Source organism: Cheilinus undulatus, linkage group 16 (genome assembly GCF_018320785.1).
Source record: "Cheilinus undulatus linkage group 16, ASM1832078v1, whole genome shotgun sequence".
In the NCBI taxonomy this organism is placed as follows: domain Eukaryota; kingdom Metazoa; phylum Chordata; class Actinopteri; order Labriformes; family Labridae; genus Cheilinus; species Cheilinus undulatus.
In genome coordinates, this window is record NC_054880.1 from 4806606 (window position 1) to 4826180 (window position 19575).

The following is a 19575-nucleotide window of genomic DNA, read 5'->3' on the forward strand; positions in this document are numbered from 1 at the left end:
AGAAATATGAATGTGCTTTACTATTTTTTCAGTTTTTTGTAAATCAGTAAATTTGAAAATTCATGGATAACAATAATAATGATATTTTAACATTAAAAATATCATTTGGGTTAAAGAGCTTCTACATATTGGTGTATTAACCATTGCAGAAACCTAAAAAATTATTTTGGTAATTACCAATGCTGTTAATTTAGGGCAGCTGCGGAATAAACCTTACTTTGGTTAGGGTTTGGGTGGTCTAATAAATTTGTTAATTACTGTATATAACACAAAAGTTAAAGCAATAGTCTATCTAGTCCAGTAAAAGTAGTCAATCTATCAACCCATCTATACTCAAATTCAAACTAGCTTTATTGGCATGGAAATCAATTGGTTTAATTTCCAAAGCAATGAACAATCTATAATAAAAATAACAACACAAAAAGGTATTAACTCTAGATTATGGTTTAAAAAATGTAGAAATTCAATTTGAAGAGAAAGTATATCAATGTGCAAAAAGGCCATTTCATGGTGGTTGTGTGGAGACTGAGGCTCTTCCACACAGCTCACGTAATGTACTGCAGCATTTGTGTCTGAGGACTCTGCAGGTGAACAGAGTCTCTGTACCGGCTGTCTGAAGGGGGTGCTCTCAGCAGTCTCTCTGGAGGTGGGGGCTTTGTGATGGAGTGTGTCAGGCTCACTTTCTTTTAGATGAGATTAAAATTTAAATGTTCTCTTTTATATTTTGATGAATTAAGGATATTGTCCTAGTTCTGTTCTGCATGCATTATTTGGTGTTTTTCATTGGACACGGAGGATCTATCTATCTATCTATCTATCTATCTATCTATCTATCTATCTATCTATCTATCTATCTATCTATGTAATGTAGGAGCACTTTTTAAAAGTTGTTCTCTTGTTAAAGTTTGACCGTGAAAATGTTCCTAGTTTGCTTCCTGGTCAGGGCCTTTCTTTGCGGAGTTTATATGTTCTCCCAGTGCATGTGAGGGTTTTCTCCAAGTACTCCGGCTTCCTCCCACCGCCAAAAAACATGCTCATTAGGTTAACTGGTGACCATTAATTGGCCATAGGTGCTTTGTTGTCTGTTATATGTCAGCCCTGCGATTGACTGGTGACTAGTCCAGGCTGTACCTTGCTTCTTGCCCAATGACAGCTGGGATAGGCTCAAGCCCCTGTGACCCCCAACTGGATAAACATCCTAAACCCCATTAGCTATAAAATGATGCACTTTATCTGACTCTGGTTATGATGCCTGATCATTAGCGCACTCATGAGTTGTTATGAAACAAAGGGAACCTATCAGATGATGTTTGAAACAAATTCTACTACTACACTTAAAGCAGCTTTAAATCTAGTGTGGAATAATATAAGCATGGACAGAGAATCTTGTTGACTCAATCTTTTACCACAGTCAGAATATCTGAAGTGTTTGTCTCCTGAGTGTGCTCTCATATACATTTTCAGGTAATGATAAAGGCAAAATCTTTTACCACATTCACAACAACTGACAAGCTTCTGTCTAGTGTGAGCTAACATCAAAAGGTTTTTTGCCTGCATGAGTTCTCTTGTGTTTGGACAGAGTACTTTTAAGACTAAATCTTTTACCACATTCAGAGCATCTAAAAGGTTTCTGTCTAGTGTGAACTACCATATGTCTGCTCAAAATACCTTGCTGAGTAAATCTTTCACCACACTCAGTACAGCTGAAGGGTTTCTCTCCTGTGTGAATTCTCATATGTATTGTAAGATTATGATTCAAAGAAAAGCTTTTACCACAGTCTGAGCAGTTAAAGGGTTTCTCACCTGTGTGCGTTCTCTGGTGTTTGGTCAAATTACTTTTAAGACCAAATTTTTTACCACATTCTAAGCATCTGAACAGTTTCCGTCTTGTGTGAACTAACATGTGTCTGGACAGACAATATCTTGTGTTAAAACTTTTTTCACACTCATTGCAGCTGAAGGGTCTCTCTACTGTGTGAGTCACTTCATCTTTAAGGCTACATGTTTGTTCTTTAGTATGAGTTCTTCTGTGTTTGGCCAGAGAACTTTTAAGGGTAAATTTTTTACTACACTGAAAGCACCCAAAGGATTTCTGTTTAGTGCTTGCTAACTTATGTTTGGTCGTTTGACTTTTTGGGTTTAATCTTTTACCACACTCAGAGCGGCCAAAGGGCTGCTCTTTTAAGTGAACTCTAATGTGATTGGTCAACTTTCCATATGTGAAGAAAGTTCTATCACACTCAGAGCATCTAAAGGGTCTCTGTCTAGTGTGAACTACCATATGTCTGGTCAGAATAACTTTTTGAGAAAATCTTTCACCACACTCAGTGCAGCTGAAGGGTTTCTCTCCTGTATGAACTCTCATGTGTTTCGTCAAACTTCCTTGTCGGGTAAATTTTTTACTGCATTCAGAGCAGCTAAAGGGTTTCTCTCCTGTGTGGCTTCTCAGATGGTCTTTGAGATGGCCTTTGAGTTTAAATCTTCTATCACATTCGGAGCAGCCAAATGGTTTCTCTCCTGTGTGAATTCTCATATGATCTCTAAGATGACCTGTATGGTTAAATATTTTACCACAGTCCAAGCAACAATGTGATTTCTTATCGGTCTTTCCTTTCTTGTTTTTGAGTTTTTCCACTGAGGTTAAACCTGACTGGTTTTCTGTTGTCTCCCTCCAATCTGCACTGTCATCAGTCTCAGCCTCAGTAGAGTCTTCAGTCTTGACCTCAATCTCTGGTTGTAAAATTCTTTCTGGATCATAGTATCCAGCTGCTCTTGGTTCTCCACAGTCCTCTCCATCAGCTCCTTTTTCCATCTGCTCAGCCTTTCTTTGGTGAAGCTCTGTAGACTGAGGTTTCTCATCTTCTTCAATCTTCACAGGGACAAAAGTGAACTTGATGATACCAGCACTTTCGCACCTGTTATACTGCTCTCCCTCCTGACTGCTCCAAAGATCCTCGGGTTCCTCTTTTATGCGTGGAGGCTCAATAATCTCCTGGTTCAGACTGGAGCCAGTCTCCTGCTGCTCAGTGAAAACCTCTTCTTTACTCAAGGAAAGCTGATGGACCTCCAGAGGAAAAACTAAAATACAAAAGCACAAATTAAATAAAATAGATTTCAAATAAAAACAAATGAGGAATAGTGATACTTGACATTATTGATTTGATCTTATCCCTTAAAATTATAGCTCTGATTAAGGTTGAAGCTAATTAAAAGATTTAAGTATTGAAATAGAAAAACATTAGTTTCTATTATTTTTTATAGCAGTTTTCCTGCAGGGACCCGTTTGGGTCCCAAGGGTCCTAAGTGTGAGTTTATCTGGTGGCACCCAGGAGGGTTCATAAAAGACTTCTTTAAGTCAGTGATACACAAGAGATTAAAGATAAGAAGTTCAGAAGGTACCATCAAACTCAAAACATTTGCATCAACATCTTGCAATGTCGATTGTCCCAAGTCATTGATATGAGTTCTGCATTTGAAAGTCTACAGATAGTATTTTTTTTTTTAATATGACCCTTTTCTTCACTCTAGCAGTGCTCCAGAAGTATGTGACTTAAAGAGGGTCAAGCCTTATTTCACAAAAAAGTGCATTAGGAATCTACAGCAAATTACATAAAGGCTGTCCATTTTACTATGTAAGAGCAGAGTTTGGATCCCAGTTCTTTCTCAGACAAACAAACACAGTGGTTGACCCTAGTATGCCTTCAGTACAATGTTAATTTTATCAACTAAAAGTAAAAGTAAAAAGGTTGAGAACAAAATAGAAAGATGAGACTAAGACTAGCTCAAACAACTGTTGATGACTAAAACTCTGACTCAAAGAAGTTTGTTTTTTTGACAAGGACACAAAAACAGGATTAAAAAAGTATAGGTACAATACAAAGTACAAAAATATGTCAAAATAAACACGGTTTCAGTGTTGCACCATCTCCAGCAATGCAAGTCAATGGCACACTAAAGCTACATAGTATTGAGAAGTTTCTACATATTCCACTTTCTATTCCTTATTTAAATCAAGGACCACCTTATAATCAGTTGTCACTGATAACTAACCAGCTCTGTTAGATTCCCCTGTAGGTCAACATGCAAGAGACACAGAGCTGGCTCTAACAAAACAGACCAGATCATGTGACCAGATCAGATCAATCTCCTTACTTACTGTCCCTGATCATTTTAATCTCAGACATCAACACCCAAAGTGCAGGTAACTTATCAAGTGACAAATTGGAGAATTTTCTGACCACATCATAGTCTTCCAAACTCTAAAATATGGGCAGGGATGAATTACCTTCAAATCTGCTGTGACAACATCAAATCAGTGGACCAACAGAGGCTTTACAGACATGTTCAGACTGGGCAGACTGGGATCCTTTTCAGAATTGATGCCAACAGTGTGGACTAGCTGAAAGAGGCTGTGATGTATACCAGATTCAGTGAAGACTGTTGAACAAGATCACACCCCTTAGCTATAACAATAAAAAGCCATGGTTCATAGCCAAACAGACATATGGAGCTAACTGAGGTACGGGCATGACAATACAATTAATATCATAATGCAATAATAAAAATATTACACGTTTAACTCATACAAGACGTCTATAAAGAAACCAAAGTCATACTGTTGTTGTCGCTAGCTGTGGCTAACTAAAGGCTCAGCTCTCTGAAAAATGTACAGGTAACAAAGTTTAGAGACGAAGGACGAAAACAAACCTGAGAGATCCTGAACCCTAGACATTTTAAAAACGTCCAAGAGTCAAAGAATGAACAGGAGAAGAAAACTGGATGCTTTTGTAGGAATTCCCTTCTCCAACAGGACGCTGCATCACCCAAACACGATAACTGTGCTTTGCGAGAAAAGCCTTCATAACACCGGAAACAAACACATCACTTCCTGTACACTTTTTTGGCCTTCAGAATAAAAATACAGCTTCAACTATTCTCCCCTGAAAACACATTATGAAACTCAAGTTATTAAGAATACTTTTTAAGTGTTTACTAAGATAGCAGATAGCAGAGAAGCTCCCCTCATTCTTCAGGTTATCTGGGATCAACTCAGACATCCCTCTCCTTAGCAACACTTTTCAGCTCCCTCTTAATAGGACTATCCTGCTAGGACCATCCCTCCAGCACATTCTGGGTCTTCCCTGAGGTCTCCACCCAGCTGGATGTGCCTGGAAGACCTCCAAAGGGAGGCACCTGGGAGGCATCTTGATCAGATCAAAACCAATTTAACTAACTCCTTTCAATATGAAGGAGTAGCGGCCCTATAGCTCCCTCCAGATGTCTGAACTTCTCCCCTATCTCTAAAGCTGAGCTCAGCTACCCACTGATGAAAACTAATTTTGGTCATTTGTATAGGTAATCTCATTCTTTTGGTCATTACCCAGAGTTCATGACCATAGGTGAGGGTTGGGTGGCGGATCGACTGGTAAATCGAAAGCTTTACCTTTCAACTCGGCTCCCTCTCCACCACAACAGTCCAGCACAACTCCCGCAGTACTCCACCTGTCAATTTCACACTCCCATTTACACTCACTTGTGAACAAGATATGGGGATGCTTGAATTCCTTCACTTAAGGCAGACTCCCTCCCCAATCCACCATTTTCCAGCAGAGAACCATGGCCTTGGACTTGCTGATTCTCAACTATCACAGTGCCTGCTGGAGGCCCAGCTGAGAAGGCCAACAGAAACACATCATCTGCAAAAGGCAGAGAGGTCTGTTAACCTTCACTGCAAATCTGTAGAAGACAGCCAAAAACTTTAGTGCTAAAAGGGTAAGGAAACTGCCTCCTTGGAGTGTCATCTTCTTGGAATGCACACTTTGCAGCTCCTCTCTGAAATCCCATCATTGTAAGGAACATGGCCTTCAGTTTGGAGATGGTACTAGGGCTCACTCCAAATAATGCCACATCTTGCTACACCAGCCTGAAGATGCACTATTGCATGAGCTGTATCCTAATCAGTCAAACATGGCATGCTGATTCTTAGAGCAGACACCAACTGACCACAGTAGCAGGGCCATTCATTGTCAGCATCTGGAGGTACCAGAAGCTCAAAGCAAGAATAAATAGCAAAGGCAGAATAAACTGTTTGGCACTGGCAGAGAAGAGTTGCTAAATTTCTTACATACTCAGCTCTGCTGCTCATCCCACAAATGCAAGCTCCTTACAAACGTGGCACCATTTAAAAGGGAAATAAACAGGATTTCCAATGGGATTAGTGTTATTGCCAAGAAGCATTTTGACAACTAAAAAAACACACATTTCCTTTTGGTCTGTGCTATGTTTATTTTGCCACCAGTAGTGGATAAGAAATGTGTGTACAAACACACACTGATTATCACTTATTCAGATTACGCTGTCATCAAAAACAAACATGGCTTTATATCAAAATAGGGACGTATTCCATGGTAAAGAATCAAAAAGTTATAACATATTTTTGAAAAATGAGTATGATTTAAAGAAAAGTGCATTTATTCTGAAAATGGACACTGTTAAATGATGAAGCATCTTTAAACCGCATTTGAATACAAGTAGAGTACAAAAAGAGTTTTCAGTCTTGACCTCAGTCCCAGGTTGAAAATGTCTCTCTGGATCTGAGTTCCTGGCTGGTTCATCTCCATCAGATCCTGGCATGCCTCCACTTTCTCCTCAGTTTAGGTTTGACTGTCATCACATTCCCGAATTGTTAACTCATACGGGATGGAAACCTTTCAGATGATGTTTGAAATAAAATCTTTTATCAGAATTAAAGCCATTAAAGAGCTTCAGTGTAGTGTGGACAAACTTGTCTGGACAGAAAATCTTGACAAATCTTTTACCACGGCCAAAGCAGCTGAAGGTTTTGTCTCCTGAGTATGCTCCACTATGTCTAATCAGATGTTTGAGGACACATATATTTAACAAGCAGTCAAAAGGCAGTTTTGCCTTTATGAGTCCTCCTGTGTCTGGTTAGAGTACCTTTAAGTCTAAATTTTTTACAGCACTCTGGGCAGCTGAAGGGTTTCTCTCCAGTATGAACTAGCATATGATTGACCAAAGTACTCTGTTGAGTGAATCTTTTATCACACTCTGAGCACTCAAAGGGTTTCTCTCCTGTGTGAATTCTCTTATGTATTGTCAGAGAATTTTTAATGGCAAATTTTTTGCCACACTCAAAGCATCCAAACAGCTTCTGTTTAGTATGAACTACCATATGTCTTGACAGACTACATCTTGTTTTAAAACCTTTTCCACACTCAGTGCAGCTGAAGGGTTTCTCCCCTGTATGAATTTTTAAATGTTTTGTCAGAATACTTTTAAAGGAAAACCTTTTACCACATTCTGAGCAATCAAAGGGTTTCTCTCCCGTGTGAGATCTTTTGTGTTTGACCAGAGAACCTTTACGAGTGAATAATTTATCACACTCAGAGCATCTAAACAGTTTCCTTTTAGTGTGAACTAACATATGTCTGGTCAGAGAATGTCTTGTGTTGCAATTTTCTCCACACTTAGTACAGCTGAAAGGGTTCTCTACTGTGGGAATCCTCACATGTTTGGTGAGATCACATTGAAGGCTGAATATCTTACCACTCTCAGGACAGCCTAAGGGTTTCTCCTGTGTATGAGTTTTCCTGTGTTTTGCCAGAGACTTTTTGAGGGCAAATTTTTCACCACACCCTGAACATACAAATGATTTCTGTTTAGCGTCCACTAACATTTGTTTGGTCGTTTGACTTTTCAGGTTGAATCTTTCATCACACTCAGAGGGGCCAAAGGGTTCCTCTCTTAAGTGAACTCTCATATGTTTGGTCAAATTTCCTTTTGTGGAAAATGCTCTACCACACTCAGAACAGCTGAAGGGTTTCTCTCCAGTGTGAATGCTCATATGTTCATACAATTGGCTTTTGTAATGGAATGCTTTACCACACTCAGAGCAGCAAAGTGATTTAATATCAGGCCTTCTTCTCTGTTTTTGGGTGTTTTCCACTGACTTTAAACCCGTCTGGTGCTCTGTTGTCTCCCTCCAATCAGCACTGTCATCAGTCTCAGCCTCAGAGGAGTCTTCAGTCTTGACCTCAATCTCTGGTTGTAAAATTCTCTCTGGATCAAAGTACCTGGCTTCTTTTGGTCCTCCACAGTTGTCTCCATCAGCTTCTCTTTCCATCTGTTCAGTTTGTCGTTGATCAAGCTGTGAGGACTCAGGTTTTTCCTCATCTTTTTCAATCTTCACAGGGACAGGATCAAAAGTGAACTTGATGATATCAGCCGTCTCTGGCTCTTGAAGATGCTCTCCCTCCTGACTGCTCCACAATTCCTCTGGTTCCTCTTTAATATGTGGAGGCTCAGTAATCTCCTGGTTCAGACTGGAGCTCCTCTCCAGCAGCTCAGGGGAAACCTCTACTTTACTCACGGAAAGCTGATGAACCTCCACAGGAAATACTAGAAGACAGAATCACACATCAATTAATCAATCAATTTTCATTTCTTTAGTGCCAATTTAAAATCTTACATTTCACATACAGGGCAGATCTAGACAATCCTCTTGGATTTATTTTTATAATCACAATGAGTTCTTCAAAAGGTCTAGATCCAACGTTAATGTTGCCCAATGTTTCAGTGAACTAGTCATTGGCCTTCGTGTTCATCTCATATGAATTCTTCATGGCTTGGGAACTTGGAGAAGAATATCTGGAGGTTGTTTTTCACAATATGGTAATTTTCTAAGGTACCAGCATCACATCAATCACATCAAATAAGTATAACGTGCACGAAATACTAATTTGTGGCCACAAAGTAGGTATAATGTGTGCACAATATACTTATTAATAATATTAATATCATTCCTGGACAGCTGGGTAAGTAAATCGAGTGCACCTACTCTACGGCCTAAGGTAGAGGCAGTAGAGAGGCTAAAGCTACACGATGGACAGGGAGAGTTTGATTGAATTTTATTTTAGGCTGGGAATAAGCAACAAAGATATTCTGAAAAGCCTGGCATTGCAAGGAACCATTATTACCAAGAGGCATTTAAACAGAATATTGAGAGCCAGGTTGCCTGTTAGGAAGGAGCGCTCAATTTGCTTACCCAGCTGTCCAGGAATTATATTATTATTAATTAGTATTTCTTGCGCACATTATACCCACTTTGTGGCCACAAATTAGTATTTCGTGGCCACAAATTATTATTTCGTTTGCATTTTATATTTATATTTATATTGTGGCCACAATTTATTATTTTTTTGACCATGTCATGTCTGGGGCTCCTTAGCAGCTTTTTTGCACTTACATCAAAATGACACATGAACCCCACGTAAGCAAAATAATAGTGATCCATCTCTTTCCATTGCACTACAATACTCTACACTTTGTTTTGTGAAAAGACATTGTTACACACTTTAATTCCTCCTTTTAGAGCAATTGATGTGCGCGTAATGTTCAGAATATGGACGCAGGAAAAATGTCGGGTCGACTTGACCAAACCAAAACGAAAGACGGCTGATAGACCAGAGCAGGACACAGTGACTCAGAGAGGGAGTGATGTTATATCAGCTCATGTTGAAAAAACATTAAACACCTCGGTTAATTACAAAAAAAAGGCCCTGGTTCACAGCCAAACAGGTACGCGTAAGACAGACGTACCTCACATTTGTATAAAAATGCTACTTTTCAGTCATCACGTGACACCCAATAAAAATCACACCATGGATTGTCAGGAAAGAGTGTTTTAGTTAGGAAAAAAACATTCATGTTAGGAGCTAGCTGTAGCTCACATTGTGCTATGTGGACGTGAAGGTTAGCTAGAGGCTCTGAAACACAAGGAAAAAGAAAACAAACCTGAAAGATCCCAGAATCCGGACATTTTACAAACATTGACGAGTCAAAGAATGAAGAGGAAAATTCAACTGTGCTAACTGTGCTATGCGCAAAATGCAGTCACAACCCGGAAACAGAAATATCACTTCCGGTACACTCATTTGACCATCAGAATAAACACAGCTTAAACTCCTCTGCCCTGATTACACTTTGTTACGAATTAATCAACACTATTTCCCCAATTTTCAAAAGACATATTTTTTCATCGGTAACCTCCTTTGAAGTTGTATTTTGTTTGCTCCCCACATGGTGAACCAAAGTTGTTGTAGTTAACTATAACTAACTAAATAACTAAAAATAAAATTCAAAAATCATTTTAGTTAACTGAAACTGAATGAAAACAAAGCTTTACCAATAAAACAAAAAGTAACTAAATCTTTATAGTGCGCTTACAAAAATGAAGTAAAAAAGGAGCCAAAATATCCTTAGATTTGATCTTTGAAACAACACTACTGACTGGCACCGACACCCAAGTCTGGGGAGTGTTTAATTACCTGATCTGATTGGTTAAGACTTCACATTGTGGTCGTTTTATGTCTGGAGTTGTATTCAAACATCGTCATTAAGTAAATAAATAATAATTGAAGAGTAGCCTGTTTGAATATGTTTTTAAAAATGTATGACACTAACTTAGCCCTGACATCTATCCATACAAACTAAAACTAACACTAAAACTAATAAAAACGTACCTAAAACGAAGCATTTTTGCAAAATAAAAACTAAACTAACAAACCAGCAGTCAAAACTAATATAAACTAAACTGAAATCAAACAAAGTAAGGGAAAACAAAATAAAAATAAAATACTAATGAAAAATCCAAAACTATTATAACCTTGCCGTGAACAAGGATCATTAAATGCAACTTGAGAGATGCAAGGATTTAGCAGCAGTTTTCTGATCTCTTAGGCACCAGCAGTGGATGATAAACACGTCCATAATCACATGCTGATGGAGAGCTCAGTGGTTTATTCCGCTGACTTTGGAAACAGGATATCAGCGGGTTGTGCCCTGGTCAGGACACGATCAGCATCCAGTGTGGGCCCCTGGGCAAGGTCTATACTACACTTTTTCTGTATGTCACTTTGGATCTGGGGTGTCAGCTCAGAGCACGGGGGCAAATCTGGCCTGTGCACAGTTATACTCGGCCTACAAGATCATATCATATTTCATTTTAACTAGCCCACCAGTATGAGAGCTGCAGATTTCCTTGAATAAAAAATGTTAACTTGTTAAGCCATAAAAAAAAAAAAAAAAAAAAGAGTAAAAATAATTAGACATAAAGTCAGGACTGTGGGAAAATAAATTGATTTGTGTTTTCATTTCAAATTGTCAATTTTGCATCCCATAATTATAACTTAAATGTGTCTTTTTGACTTTTCAATTCATAATTTTGACTTTTTATCTCATATCTAGACCTTGTAGATCCACAATTTTAAATTGAAAGTAATATTTTGACCTTTGAAACACATTATTTTGAGTTTAATCTCACATTTTGTTCTTTTTAATTCCTAACTTTGACTTTTAATCCAATATTTTGACCTTTTAAACTCAATGATTTCAAAAACTATCTCAAATTTTGACCTCTAAATTTCATTACTTTCACTTTCTATTATATATTTTCCCTAAGACTTTAATTTCATGTTTCGTGTTACATAAATCAGATGTTAAATTGTTTGGATTGCACTGTCATCAAATACAACAAGCATGGCACCATTTCAAGAACACAATGTATTCCATGATGATGAATTAAGAAGTTACAACATATGATTGAAAAATCAATATGATTTGGAGAAAAAGTACATGTCCTCTGAAAACGGACGCTGTTAATGGTGATACATCTTTTAAACACATTTTAATACAGCTGTGTGAAGACAAGACTTCTAAAGTATAAGTTAATTCAAAGCAATCTGACTACTGGGTTGAGTTTATATGCAATTTTACATGTTACAGTCATAATTGGACATTGCAGGAGTAAATTAAAAGTATTAATACTTTTGATGTATAAGTGCCTTTCTCAGCACTCAAGGACACTTTACAGAGATAAAAACAAATACAATAAAACAACAGATAAAAGCTTCACACCATATAAAACAGAACAATGTAATTATAGTGAGTATGCTATTCTCAACAGGTGAGTGAGTGTTTTGAGTGATTTGAAGAGAGGAGAGTAAATGTTTCAGATGCCTGGTGGAAGCAAGTTCCAAAGTTGCGCTCCCCATGGTACCGCGGTGGGTGAAAGGCATACTGAGGGGGATGAAGGAGAAGGATCTGAAGGTGCGGGAGGAGGTGAAGGATTGTTGATGGCCTTGAATGCATACAGGATTACAGGATACATAATTCTATTCTGAAGTAACTGGGAGCCAGTGGAGTTGCTGTAGGACGGGGATGATGTGGTGAAACGAGGGAGTTTTGGTGATAATGCGAGTGGCTGAAATATGATTCAGTTGGAGCTTATGGACAGTTTTGTGAGAGAGACCAAAGAGGAGAGAATTACAGAAATCAGTGTGGGAGGTAACAAGGCTGTGGACAAGAATAGAAGTGGTATGGGGGGTAAGGGAGGGGCAGAGGCAAATAATGCAGACCAGGTAATATTACTGATGTGAGATTGAAATGATAGTGAGCTGTTGAGGATGACACCCAGACTCTTAACCTGAGAGAACGGGGAAACTGAGGGGCTGTCGATTGTGAGGGAAGGGCTGTCGTCTTTGGATAATGTGGTTTTTGTGCTGATAAGGAGGATTTCCATTTTCCCTATTTATTTTTAGGTAATTTGAGGTAAACAAGGATTTTATTTCAGATAAGCAGTTGGTGATCGAGGGAGTTGGGAGTGTGGAATTTTGGTTTGCTAGATAGGTAGGGCTGGGCGTCATCTGCAAAGCAGTGGAAATAGATATTAAATTTGCAGAAAATATTGCCAAGGGGAAGGAGGTAGGTGATGCAGAGATGGGGTCTCTTCAGGAAAGAGCCCTGGAGCACATCTGAAGTGACAGGGGAGGGCTGGGATCCGAATAATCTGAGTCGGATGAACTGGGTGCACCTGGAGAAGTAGGAGTGAAACCAGTCTACGGGGGTGGAAGTGATGCCAGTGGAAGGTATCTACTGAGGAGGATGGTGTGAGAAATCGAATCAAAGGCCGCACTCAGATCAAGAAGGATGAGAATAGTGAGCAAACAGGAATCAACTGCCATGAGGAGGTCATTGGTGATTATTAGGAGAGCGGTTTCTGTAGTATGGCGAGGGCGGAAACCAGCCTGGAACTGTCCATAGAGGGAATTTTGAGTTAAATGAGAGTGGAGGCAGGTGGCAACTATTTCTGTTAAAGTCATCCATATGTGCATTTTGATAAGATGATATAGCTTAATTAACAAAAGCGCTGTGAAACAGAATTTAAATTTACAAGTTATTGTGTCTGTTGATTAAGAAAAAAAAACTTTGGTGTGGGTAAGAATCTTCCTCAGAACTGTGTGAATGAGTTTGTTGACAAATTTCTTCTTAAAAACAGTTAGGGAATAAGCCTGATTCTTCCTATACATTGTGTTAACTATCGATTAAATACTGAATCACCTTATACAAATGACTTAAAAGAGAAATAAATGGTCAATTCAACATACATATCTTATTTAGAAAAAAAGGGGGCAAACCTTAACAGTAAACACAGCACTCAACATTTATTTTCAAAACTCTCAACAGACCAAAAATGCTTTGTTTATTTATGAATTAATTCCAAGATCACTATAGTTACTAATTTGCATTACTATTAAAGGTTGCTCTGCCTTTATGAGTTCTCTTGTGTCTGGCAAGAGTACCTTTAAGTCTAAATCTTTTCCCACACTCTGAGCAGCCGAAGGGTTTCTGTCCAGTGTGAACTAACAGATGACTGGACAGAGAACTTTGTTGATTAAATCTTTTACCACACTCTGGGCAGCTGAAGGGTTTCTGTCCTGTGTGACCTAACATATGATAGGTCAGAGAACTTGACTGAGTAAATCTTTTACCACACTCTGAGCAGCTGAAGGGTTTCTCTCCTGTGTGAATTCTCTTATGTATTTTCAGAGAATGTTTAAAGGCAAATTTTTTACCACACTCGAAGCATCCAAACAGCTTCTGTTTAGTGTGAACTAACATATGGTTGGACAGACTACATCTTGTTTTAAGACGTTTTCCACACTCAGTGCAGCTGAAGGGTTTCTCCCCTGTGTGAATTCTTGCATGTCTTGTCAGATTACTTTTAAAGGAAAATCGTTTACCACATTCTGAGCACTCAAAGGGTTTCTCTCCTGTGTGAGACCTCTTGTGTTTGGCCAGATAACTTTCAAGACTAAATCCTTTATCACACTCGGAGCATCTAAACAGTTTCCTTGTAGTGTGAACTAACATATGTCTAGATAGAGAAGGTCTTGTGTTATAACTTTTTTCACATTTAGTGCAGCTGAAGGGTTTCTCCCCTGTTTGCGTTCTCACATTTTTTGCCAGATCTCGTTGAAGGAGGAATGTCTCACTACTCTCAGGAGAGCCCAAGGGTCTCTCCCGTGTATGAGTTTTCCTGTGTCTGACCAGAGACTTTTTAAGGGCATATCTTTTACCACACTCTGGGCATTTAAATGATTTCTGTTTAGCATTCGCTAACATTTGTTTGGTCGTTTGACTTTCCCCATCTAATCTTTTACCACACTCAGAGGGGCCAAATGGTTCCACTCTTAAGTGAGCTCTGATGTGACTGGTCAACTTTCCATATGTGAAAAATGTTTGCCCACACTCAAAACAGCTGAAGGGTTTCTCTCCTGTTTGAATCTGTTTTTGGATGTTTTCCACTGAGGTAAAACCTGACTGGTCTTCTGTTGTCTCCCTCCAATCAGCGCTGTCATCAGTCTCAGCCTCAGATGAGTCTTCAGTCTTGACCTCAATCTCTGGTTGTAAATCTCTCTCTGGATCAAAGCACCTGGCTGCTTTTGGTCCCCCAGAGTCATCTCCATCAGCTTCTCTTTCCATCTGTTCAGTTTGTTGTTTCTCAAGCTGTAAGGACTGAGGTTTTTCCTCATCTTCTTCAGTCTTCACAGAGACAGGTTCAAAAATGAACTTGATTATATCAGCATTCTCTGGCTCTTGAAACTGCTCCTCTGGTTCCTCTTTAATGTGTGGAGGCTCAGTAATCTCCTGGTTCAGACTTGATCTCCTCTCCTGCCACTCAGGGGAAACTTCTTCTTTACTCATAGAAAGCTTATGAACCTTCACAGGAAATACTAAAAGACAGAAGCACAAATTAATTAATCAACCCATTTCTTTAGTGGCAATTTATAATCAGCATTATCTCAAGGCACTTTACAAAAAGGGTAGGTCTAGACCAAACACTGAGTTTTTTCATAAAGACACAACACCAATCAAGATAGGCTCAGATGTAAAATATTCTTTATCAAGACAATGGGGAATAGTGACACTTGTCTTGTTGTTCTGATTGGCTCATCACGACAAGCAGAACTTTGGTCCAAGCACTTTGCGAGAATGTTTTGAAAAGTCCTGCCCATTTCAAATGCTTCGTATGTGAGGTTTCCCAGATGAATGTAAAATCTATCCATACAATGGATAAATTAAACAATTTGTCTGAACTTTGAGATTACATGCTGAGCAGGAGTGGAGAAATACTGTAAATAACAGGTGTCAAACTCAAGCCCCAGGGGCCAAATCTAGCCCATGGATCAGATAAATCCGGCCCCCAAGATGATCTCATATGTCTGTTATAACTGGCCCATCAGTATGAGGTCTGCAGATTTCCTCAAGTATAAAAATGTGAAATTATCCATGATGATTTCCTTGTTAAGTCATAAAATCTGAAAAATAAGGAGTAAATATATTTAGATAAGAAGTCAGGAATGTGGAAAAAGAAATAATTTGTGTTTTAATTTCACATTTTCAATTTAGCATCTCACACTTAGGACTCAAACTTAGAATTTTGACTTTTAATTTCATACTTTGAGCATTTCAACTCATAATTTGACTTCTCATGTAATATTTTGAGCTTTAATTTAGTTTTAATTTCATTATTACAAATTTTATTTCATATTTTGACCTTTAAAACTCATGTTTTTGACTTCGTTCTAATACATTTGCCATAAGAGACACATTATTTGTCAATTTCAATTTCATGTTTTGACCTTTTTCAACTAATAAATTTACTTCTCTCAGATTGTGAGCCTTTAAACTTGTCTTTTTAACTTTTTAAATGTCAAAACCGTTTAACATCAGTGCTAATTTTTATTTTTATCATATTTTATTACTGGTGAAACAAAGTTGACAGTTTATGGTTAAAAAGGTGACCCTGTTAGGCCCTCAGGTTAGTCCTGGATCCAGAATCTGGCCCCTGCTGTGATTGAGATTGACACCCCTGCTGTAAATGAATGTCAAACTTCCATAGATGAAAATTTTCATTGGGAACAGAAATGTTGATGTTAAGTGTAAATAACCATATCCCTGTAGCACGCTGTTTTCAACTTTAAAAAATCTGGAGGTAAAAACCTTCAGTCTGTTCAACCTGTGTTCTGTTTGATAAATAATTATCAAACCAACAGACTGGCCAACCAATACAGCACAGTATGTGTTCCACGGTGACACAGTCAACAGTTTTAAAAGGCAAAGAAAAGTCAGTAAAAGACTGAAAATACCTTTTCCATGAGAAAGACTGGACTAGGACTAGCTAAAAATAGATCTTTGAAGACTACAACTACAACTAAAGAAAGTTTAGTCAAGGAGGTTTAAACAGGACTAAAATATAATCTAATTAAGCTGAAATTACAGTTAAATAACTAGCTGTCAAAAATAACAGTTTCACTGTTGTACCAGATTCTGAAATGCAAGTCATCTGCACTCAAATTCTTACAGTTATGTTTTTAAGCAATCAATTAGCAGTTTAGCTCAACAGCTTCCAGTTCAAATGCTCTAATAACTCTTACTATTATTATTAAAAGTATTATTATTCTCATCATTATTATTCCCAGTGGAAATAGGCTGTCGAGGATTCCCTGGGCAGTCACTGTAGAGCGCCCTGTCCAGACTTGGAATCAGAGGTTCCATCACAAGAAAGCTGGTGGCTAACATAACCAGTAAAGCAGAGGCAGCATTCAGGTGGCTGTGGCTTAAGCACAATAAGCGCTGGATTAACTCACTCAGCAGAGAGGAGATTTGATGGGGAAGAGCAGTTATGGAGCCTGGGGGGGCAGAGGAGGCCTCCAGAGGTGTTGTGGGCTTAATTTGGTGAAACATCTGTGAAGGGGAGCGCCTACCTGATGACCTGTAGAAGCATCAAGAGCCCTCAACATAAAGCTTGGCTGACTGTATGGGACAGGAACCTTCCTCGCAGAGTTAATCTTGGCAGCTATTTTTAATTTTAGCTTTAGTCTTTAAATGAAATGCATTTTGTTCTTAGTCATATTTTAGTCATTTCTACTCTCTATAGTTTTAGTCTAGTTTTAGTCCAAGCATTTATTTTTTGCCTAAATCTGGTACCAAATCATGTTAGTGTGTTCTCTGCACTCTGCCAAACCTGGGGTCCCTGCTTTCTACAGCTGAGAGACAGAATACAGATGCACTGCATTTTGACAGATTTACCCACAGTGGAAAAATATCAGATTTTGAATGTCAGACGAAAACTACATTCTAGTTTTAGTGATTTTGACAAAAACTCAACTTAGTTTTTGTCAGTTTTAATCATCACAGATCTATTTTTGTTAGTCTAAGTCTAGTTTTTGTCATGGAAAAAAGGCTGTCGACAAACATTTTTAGTCATAGTATTAGTTGACGAAATTTACACTGCTTCCCTGCCCTTTAGATGTAGGCTTGAAAACGGAAACCGCTACCAATCAAGAATTTCCATTCATATATTTTCCATTTTTATGTTTTCCTTTCGTGTATATTTATCTGAAACCTCAATAAAAATTTGGGGGAAAAAGAATTTCCATTCTGAGCCATTTCTGTGTCGCATTATGGGCGCACGTAAAATGTTGGGGCAGGTAACTTGATCCATGGGACAGCCAGAGGCAGTGATGTTACATATCCGTTTCAGTGAGGACTGCTGTACAGCATTACACACCTCGGTTAGGTACAACAATAAAAGGCCCTGGTTGACAGCCAAACAGATATATAGCTAACTAGAGGTAGGCGAAATACGCAAGTTCCTCAAGCTTGAAATAAAAAAATTGTTTTCACTCATAACAAGCTGTTTCACATGACACACGGGAAACAGTCAGAATTTTTTTTTTTTTAAGTTCACAAAATACAGTTTCCATGAACTAGCCGTAGCTAGCAGCGAGCTGTGTGACCGTTAGCTAAAGGCTCAGGTCTCTGAAACATTTAGGACATGTTAAATGAAGAAGAAAGAAAACAAACCTGAACGACCCTGAAGCCCAGACATTTTCAAACATCCAAAAGAATGAAGAGGAAAAGGAAACTCTGAACCCTTTTCTAGGATTCCCCGTCTCCAACAGGACGCTGCATCATCCAAACACGCTAACTGTGCTCTGCGGAAAAAAGCCTTCATAACCCGGAAACGAAATCATCACTTCCTGTACACTCATCTGACAATAAGAATGAAAATAAAACTTTAACTATTTCGCCCTTAAAGCAATTTCTTTTACGAGGAATTAAAAACACGTTTTCCAGTGTTCACTATGATTGCAGAGAAGCCTTTTACATATGATCAAACTACCTTCAAATGTTTTCTTCCCTCTTTTGGGGGAGTCTTCCCAATCTCCGCAGTGTTAATTTTGGCAGCTATTTTTCATTTTAGTCTCTGAAAGAAATGCTTTTTAGTTTTAGCCACATTTTAGTCATTTCTACCCTTTTTAGTTTTAGTTTGGTTTTAGTCAACAAAACATTTTAGTCTATTTTTAGTCCATACAAGGTCCTCACATTTTAGTCTTTACTTTTAGTCCAAGCATTTATTTTCTTGCCTAAATCTGGTACCAAATCATGGTAGTGTGTTCTCTGCACTCTGCCAAACCTGGGGTCTGCTTTCTACAGCCGGTAGGCAGAATAGATACAGATGCATTGCATTTTGACAGATTGACCCACAGTGGAGAAATATCACAGATTTTAAATGTCTGATGAAAACTACATTACATTTTAGTCTAGTTTTAGTGATTTTGACAAAAATTAAACTTAGTTTTTGTCAGTTTTAGTCATCGCAGATCTATTTTTGTTAGTTTTAGTCTAGTTTTGCCATGGAAAAAATGGCTGTTGACAAACATTTTTAGTCATAGTTTTAGTCGATGAAATTAACACTGGATTTTTGGCACTAATTTGGATAAACTCAGCTATGAAATTTATCGTTGTGGTCGATAGGGAGAGAAGACTAGCTTAAGTTTCAAATGGAAGCCAATCTGCTTCAGCCTGCGCCTCTGAGGTCTCTCATATTTATAAAATGTTTCAATAAATATAGATCAGTGTTTCACAGTCTTAAAAACTCTTTCAGCTTGGAGGGGCTGTGCTCCATCTATGCAACACTACATCACAATCCAGAAATAACCCATTAAAGCCTGAAAACCCAAAATACAGCCAGAAAATTATATTTTTTTTATATATTAACATATATATTTGTTGTATCTCATTTGATTCATTAGGTGTTTTTGGTATCTGATAGTCCACTTAAGGGCATTTTTATCATTTCTCAGATTGTATTCAGAAGGTGTTTTTTTTTTTTTGTAATTTAGAGATAGAGGTAGAAGTATCATAAAA

The 19575-nt window shown here is 38.3% G+C and overlaps 3 protein-coding genes across 3 annotated transcripts; all 3 read right to left on the bottom strand.

The window, feature by feature from the left end:
* Positions 1–187: 187 nt before the first annotated feature.
* On the bottom strand, positions 188–4825 carry LOC121523790 (gastrula zinc finger protein XlCGF57.1-like). Its single transcript, XM_041808833.1, has 2 exons — positions 4708–4825; positions 188–3078 (listed from the first exon to the last, which is right to left on the bottom strand). The coding sequence occupies exons 1-2, from the start codon at positions 4730–4732 to the stop codon at positions 1520–1522; spliced, it is 1584 nt and encodes a 527-aa protein (XP_041664767.1). The 5' UTR covers positions 4733–4825; the 3' UTR covers positions 188–1519.
* Positions 4826–5106: 281 nt separating this feature from the next.
* LOC121523489 lies at positions 5107–10084 on the bottom strand. The gene is made up of 4 exons (XM_041808398.1): positions 9814–10084; positions 7971–8418; positions 5444–5502; positions 5107–5204 (listed from the first exon to the last, which is right to left on the bottom strand). The coding sequence occupies exons 1-4, from the start codon at positions 9836–9838 to the stop codon at positions 5107–5109; spliced, it is 630 nt and encodes a 209-aa protein (XP_041664332.1). The 5' UTR covers positions 9839–10084.
* A 1605-nt stretch (positions 10085–11689) lies between these two features.
* LOC121523802 (zinc finger protein OZF-like) lies at positions 11690–18351 on the bottom strand. Its single transcript, XM_041808854.1, has 2 exons — positions 18229–18351; positions 11690–15092 (listed from the first exon to the last, which is right to left on the bottom strand). Exons 1-2 carry the CDS (start codon positions 18251–18253, stop codon positions 13594–13596), a joined length of 1524 nt encoding a protein of 507 aa, XP_041664788.1. The 5' UTR covers positions 18254–18351; the 3' UTR covers positions 11690–13593.
* Between the last annotated feature and the right edge of the window lie 1224 nt (positions 18352–19575).

Bases quoted from the DNA above. Each gene is read 5' to 3' on its own strand.
- LOC121523802 (XM_041808854.1), bottom strand. From the start codon at position 18,253: ATGTCTGGGCTTCAGGGTCGTTCAG. The intron at 15,093-18,228 runs GTTTGTTTTCTT...TCTGTCTTTTAG, and splicing joins TGGGCTTCAGGGTCGTTCAG to TATTTCCTGTGAAGGTTCAT.
- LOC121523489 (XM_041808398.1), bottom strand. From the start codon at position 9,838: ATGTCCGGATTCTGGGATCTTTCAG. The intron at 5,503-7,970 runs GTCAGTGGAAAA...TGAAATTGACAG, and splicing joins GAGCACCAGACGGGTTTAAA to GTGGAGTACTGCGGGAGTTG. The intron at 5,205-5,443 runs GTAAAGCTTTCG...GATCTGATCAAG, and splicing joins AGAGGGAGCCGAGTTGAAAG to ATGCCTCCCAGGTGCCTCCC.
- LOC121523790 (XM_041808833.1), bottom strand. From the start codon at position 4,732: ATGTCTAGGGTTCAGGATCTCTCAG. The intron at 3,079-4,707 runs GTTTGTTTTCGT...TTTGTATTTTAG, and splicing joins TAGGGTTCAGGATCTCTCAG to TTTTTCCTCTGGAGGTCCAT.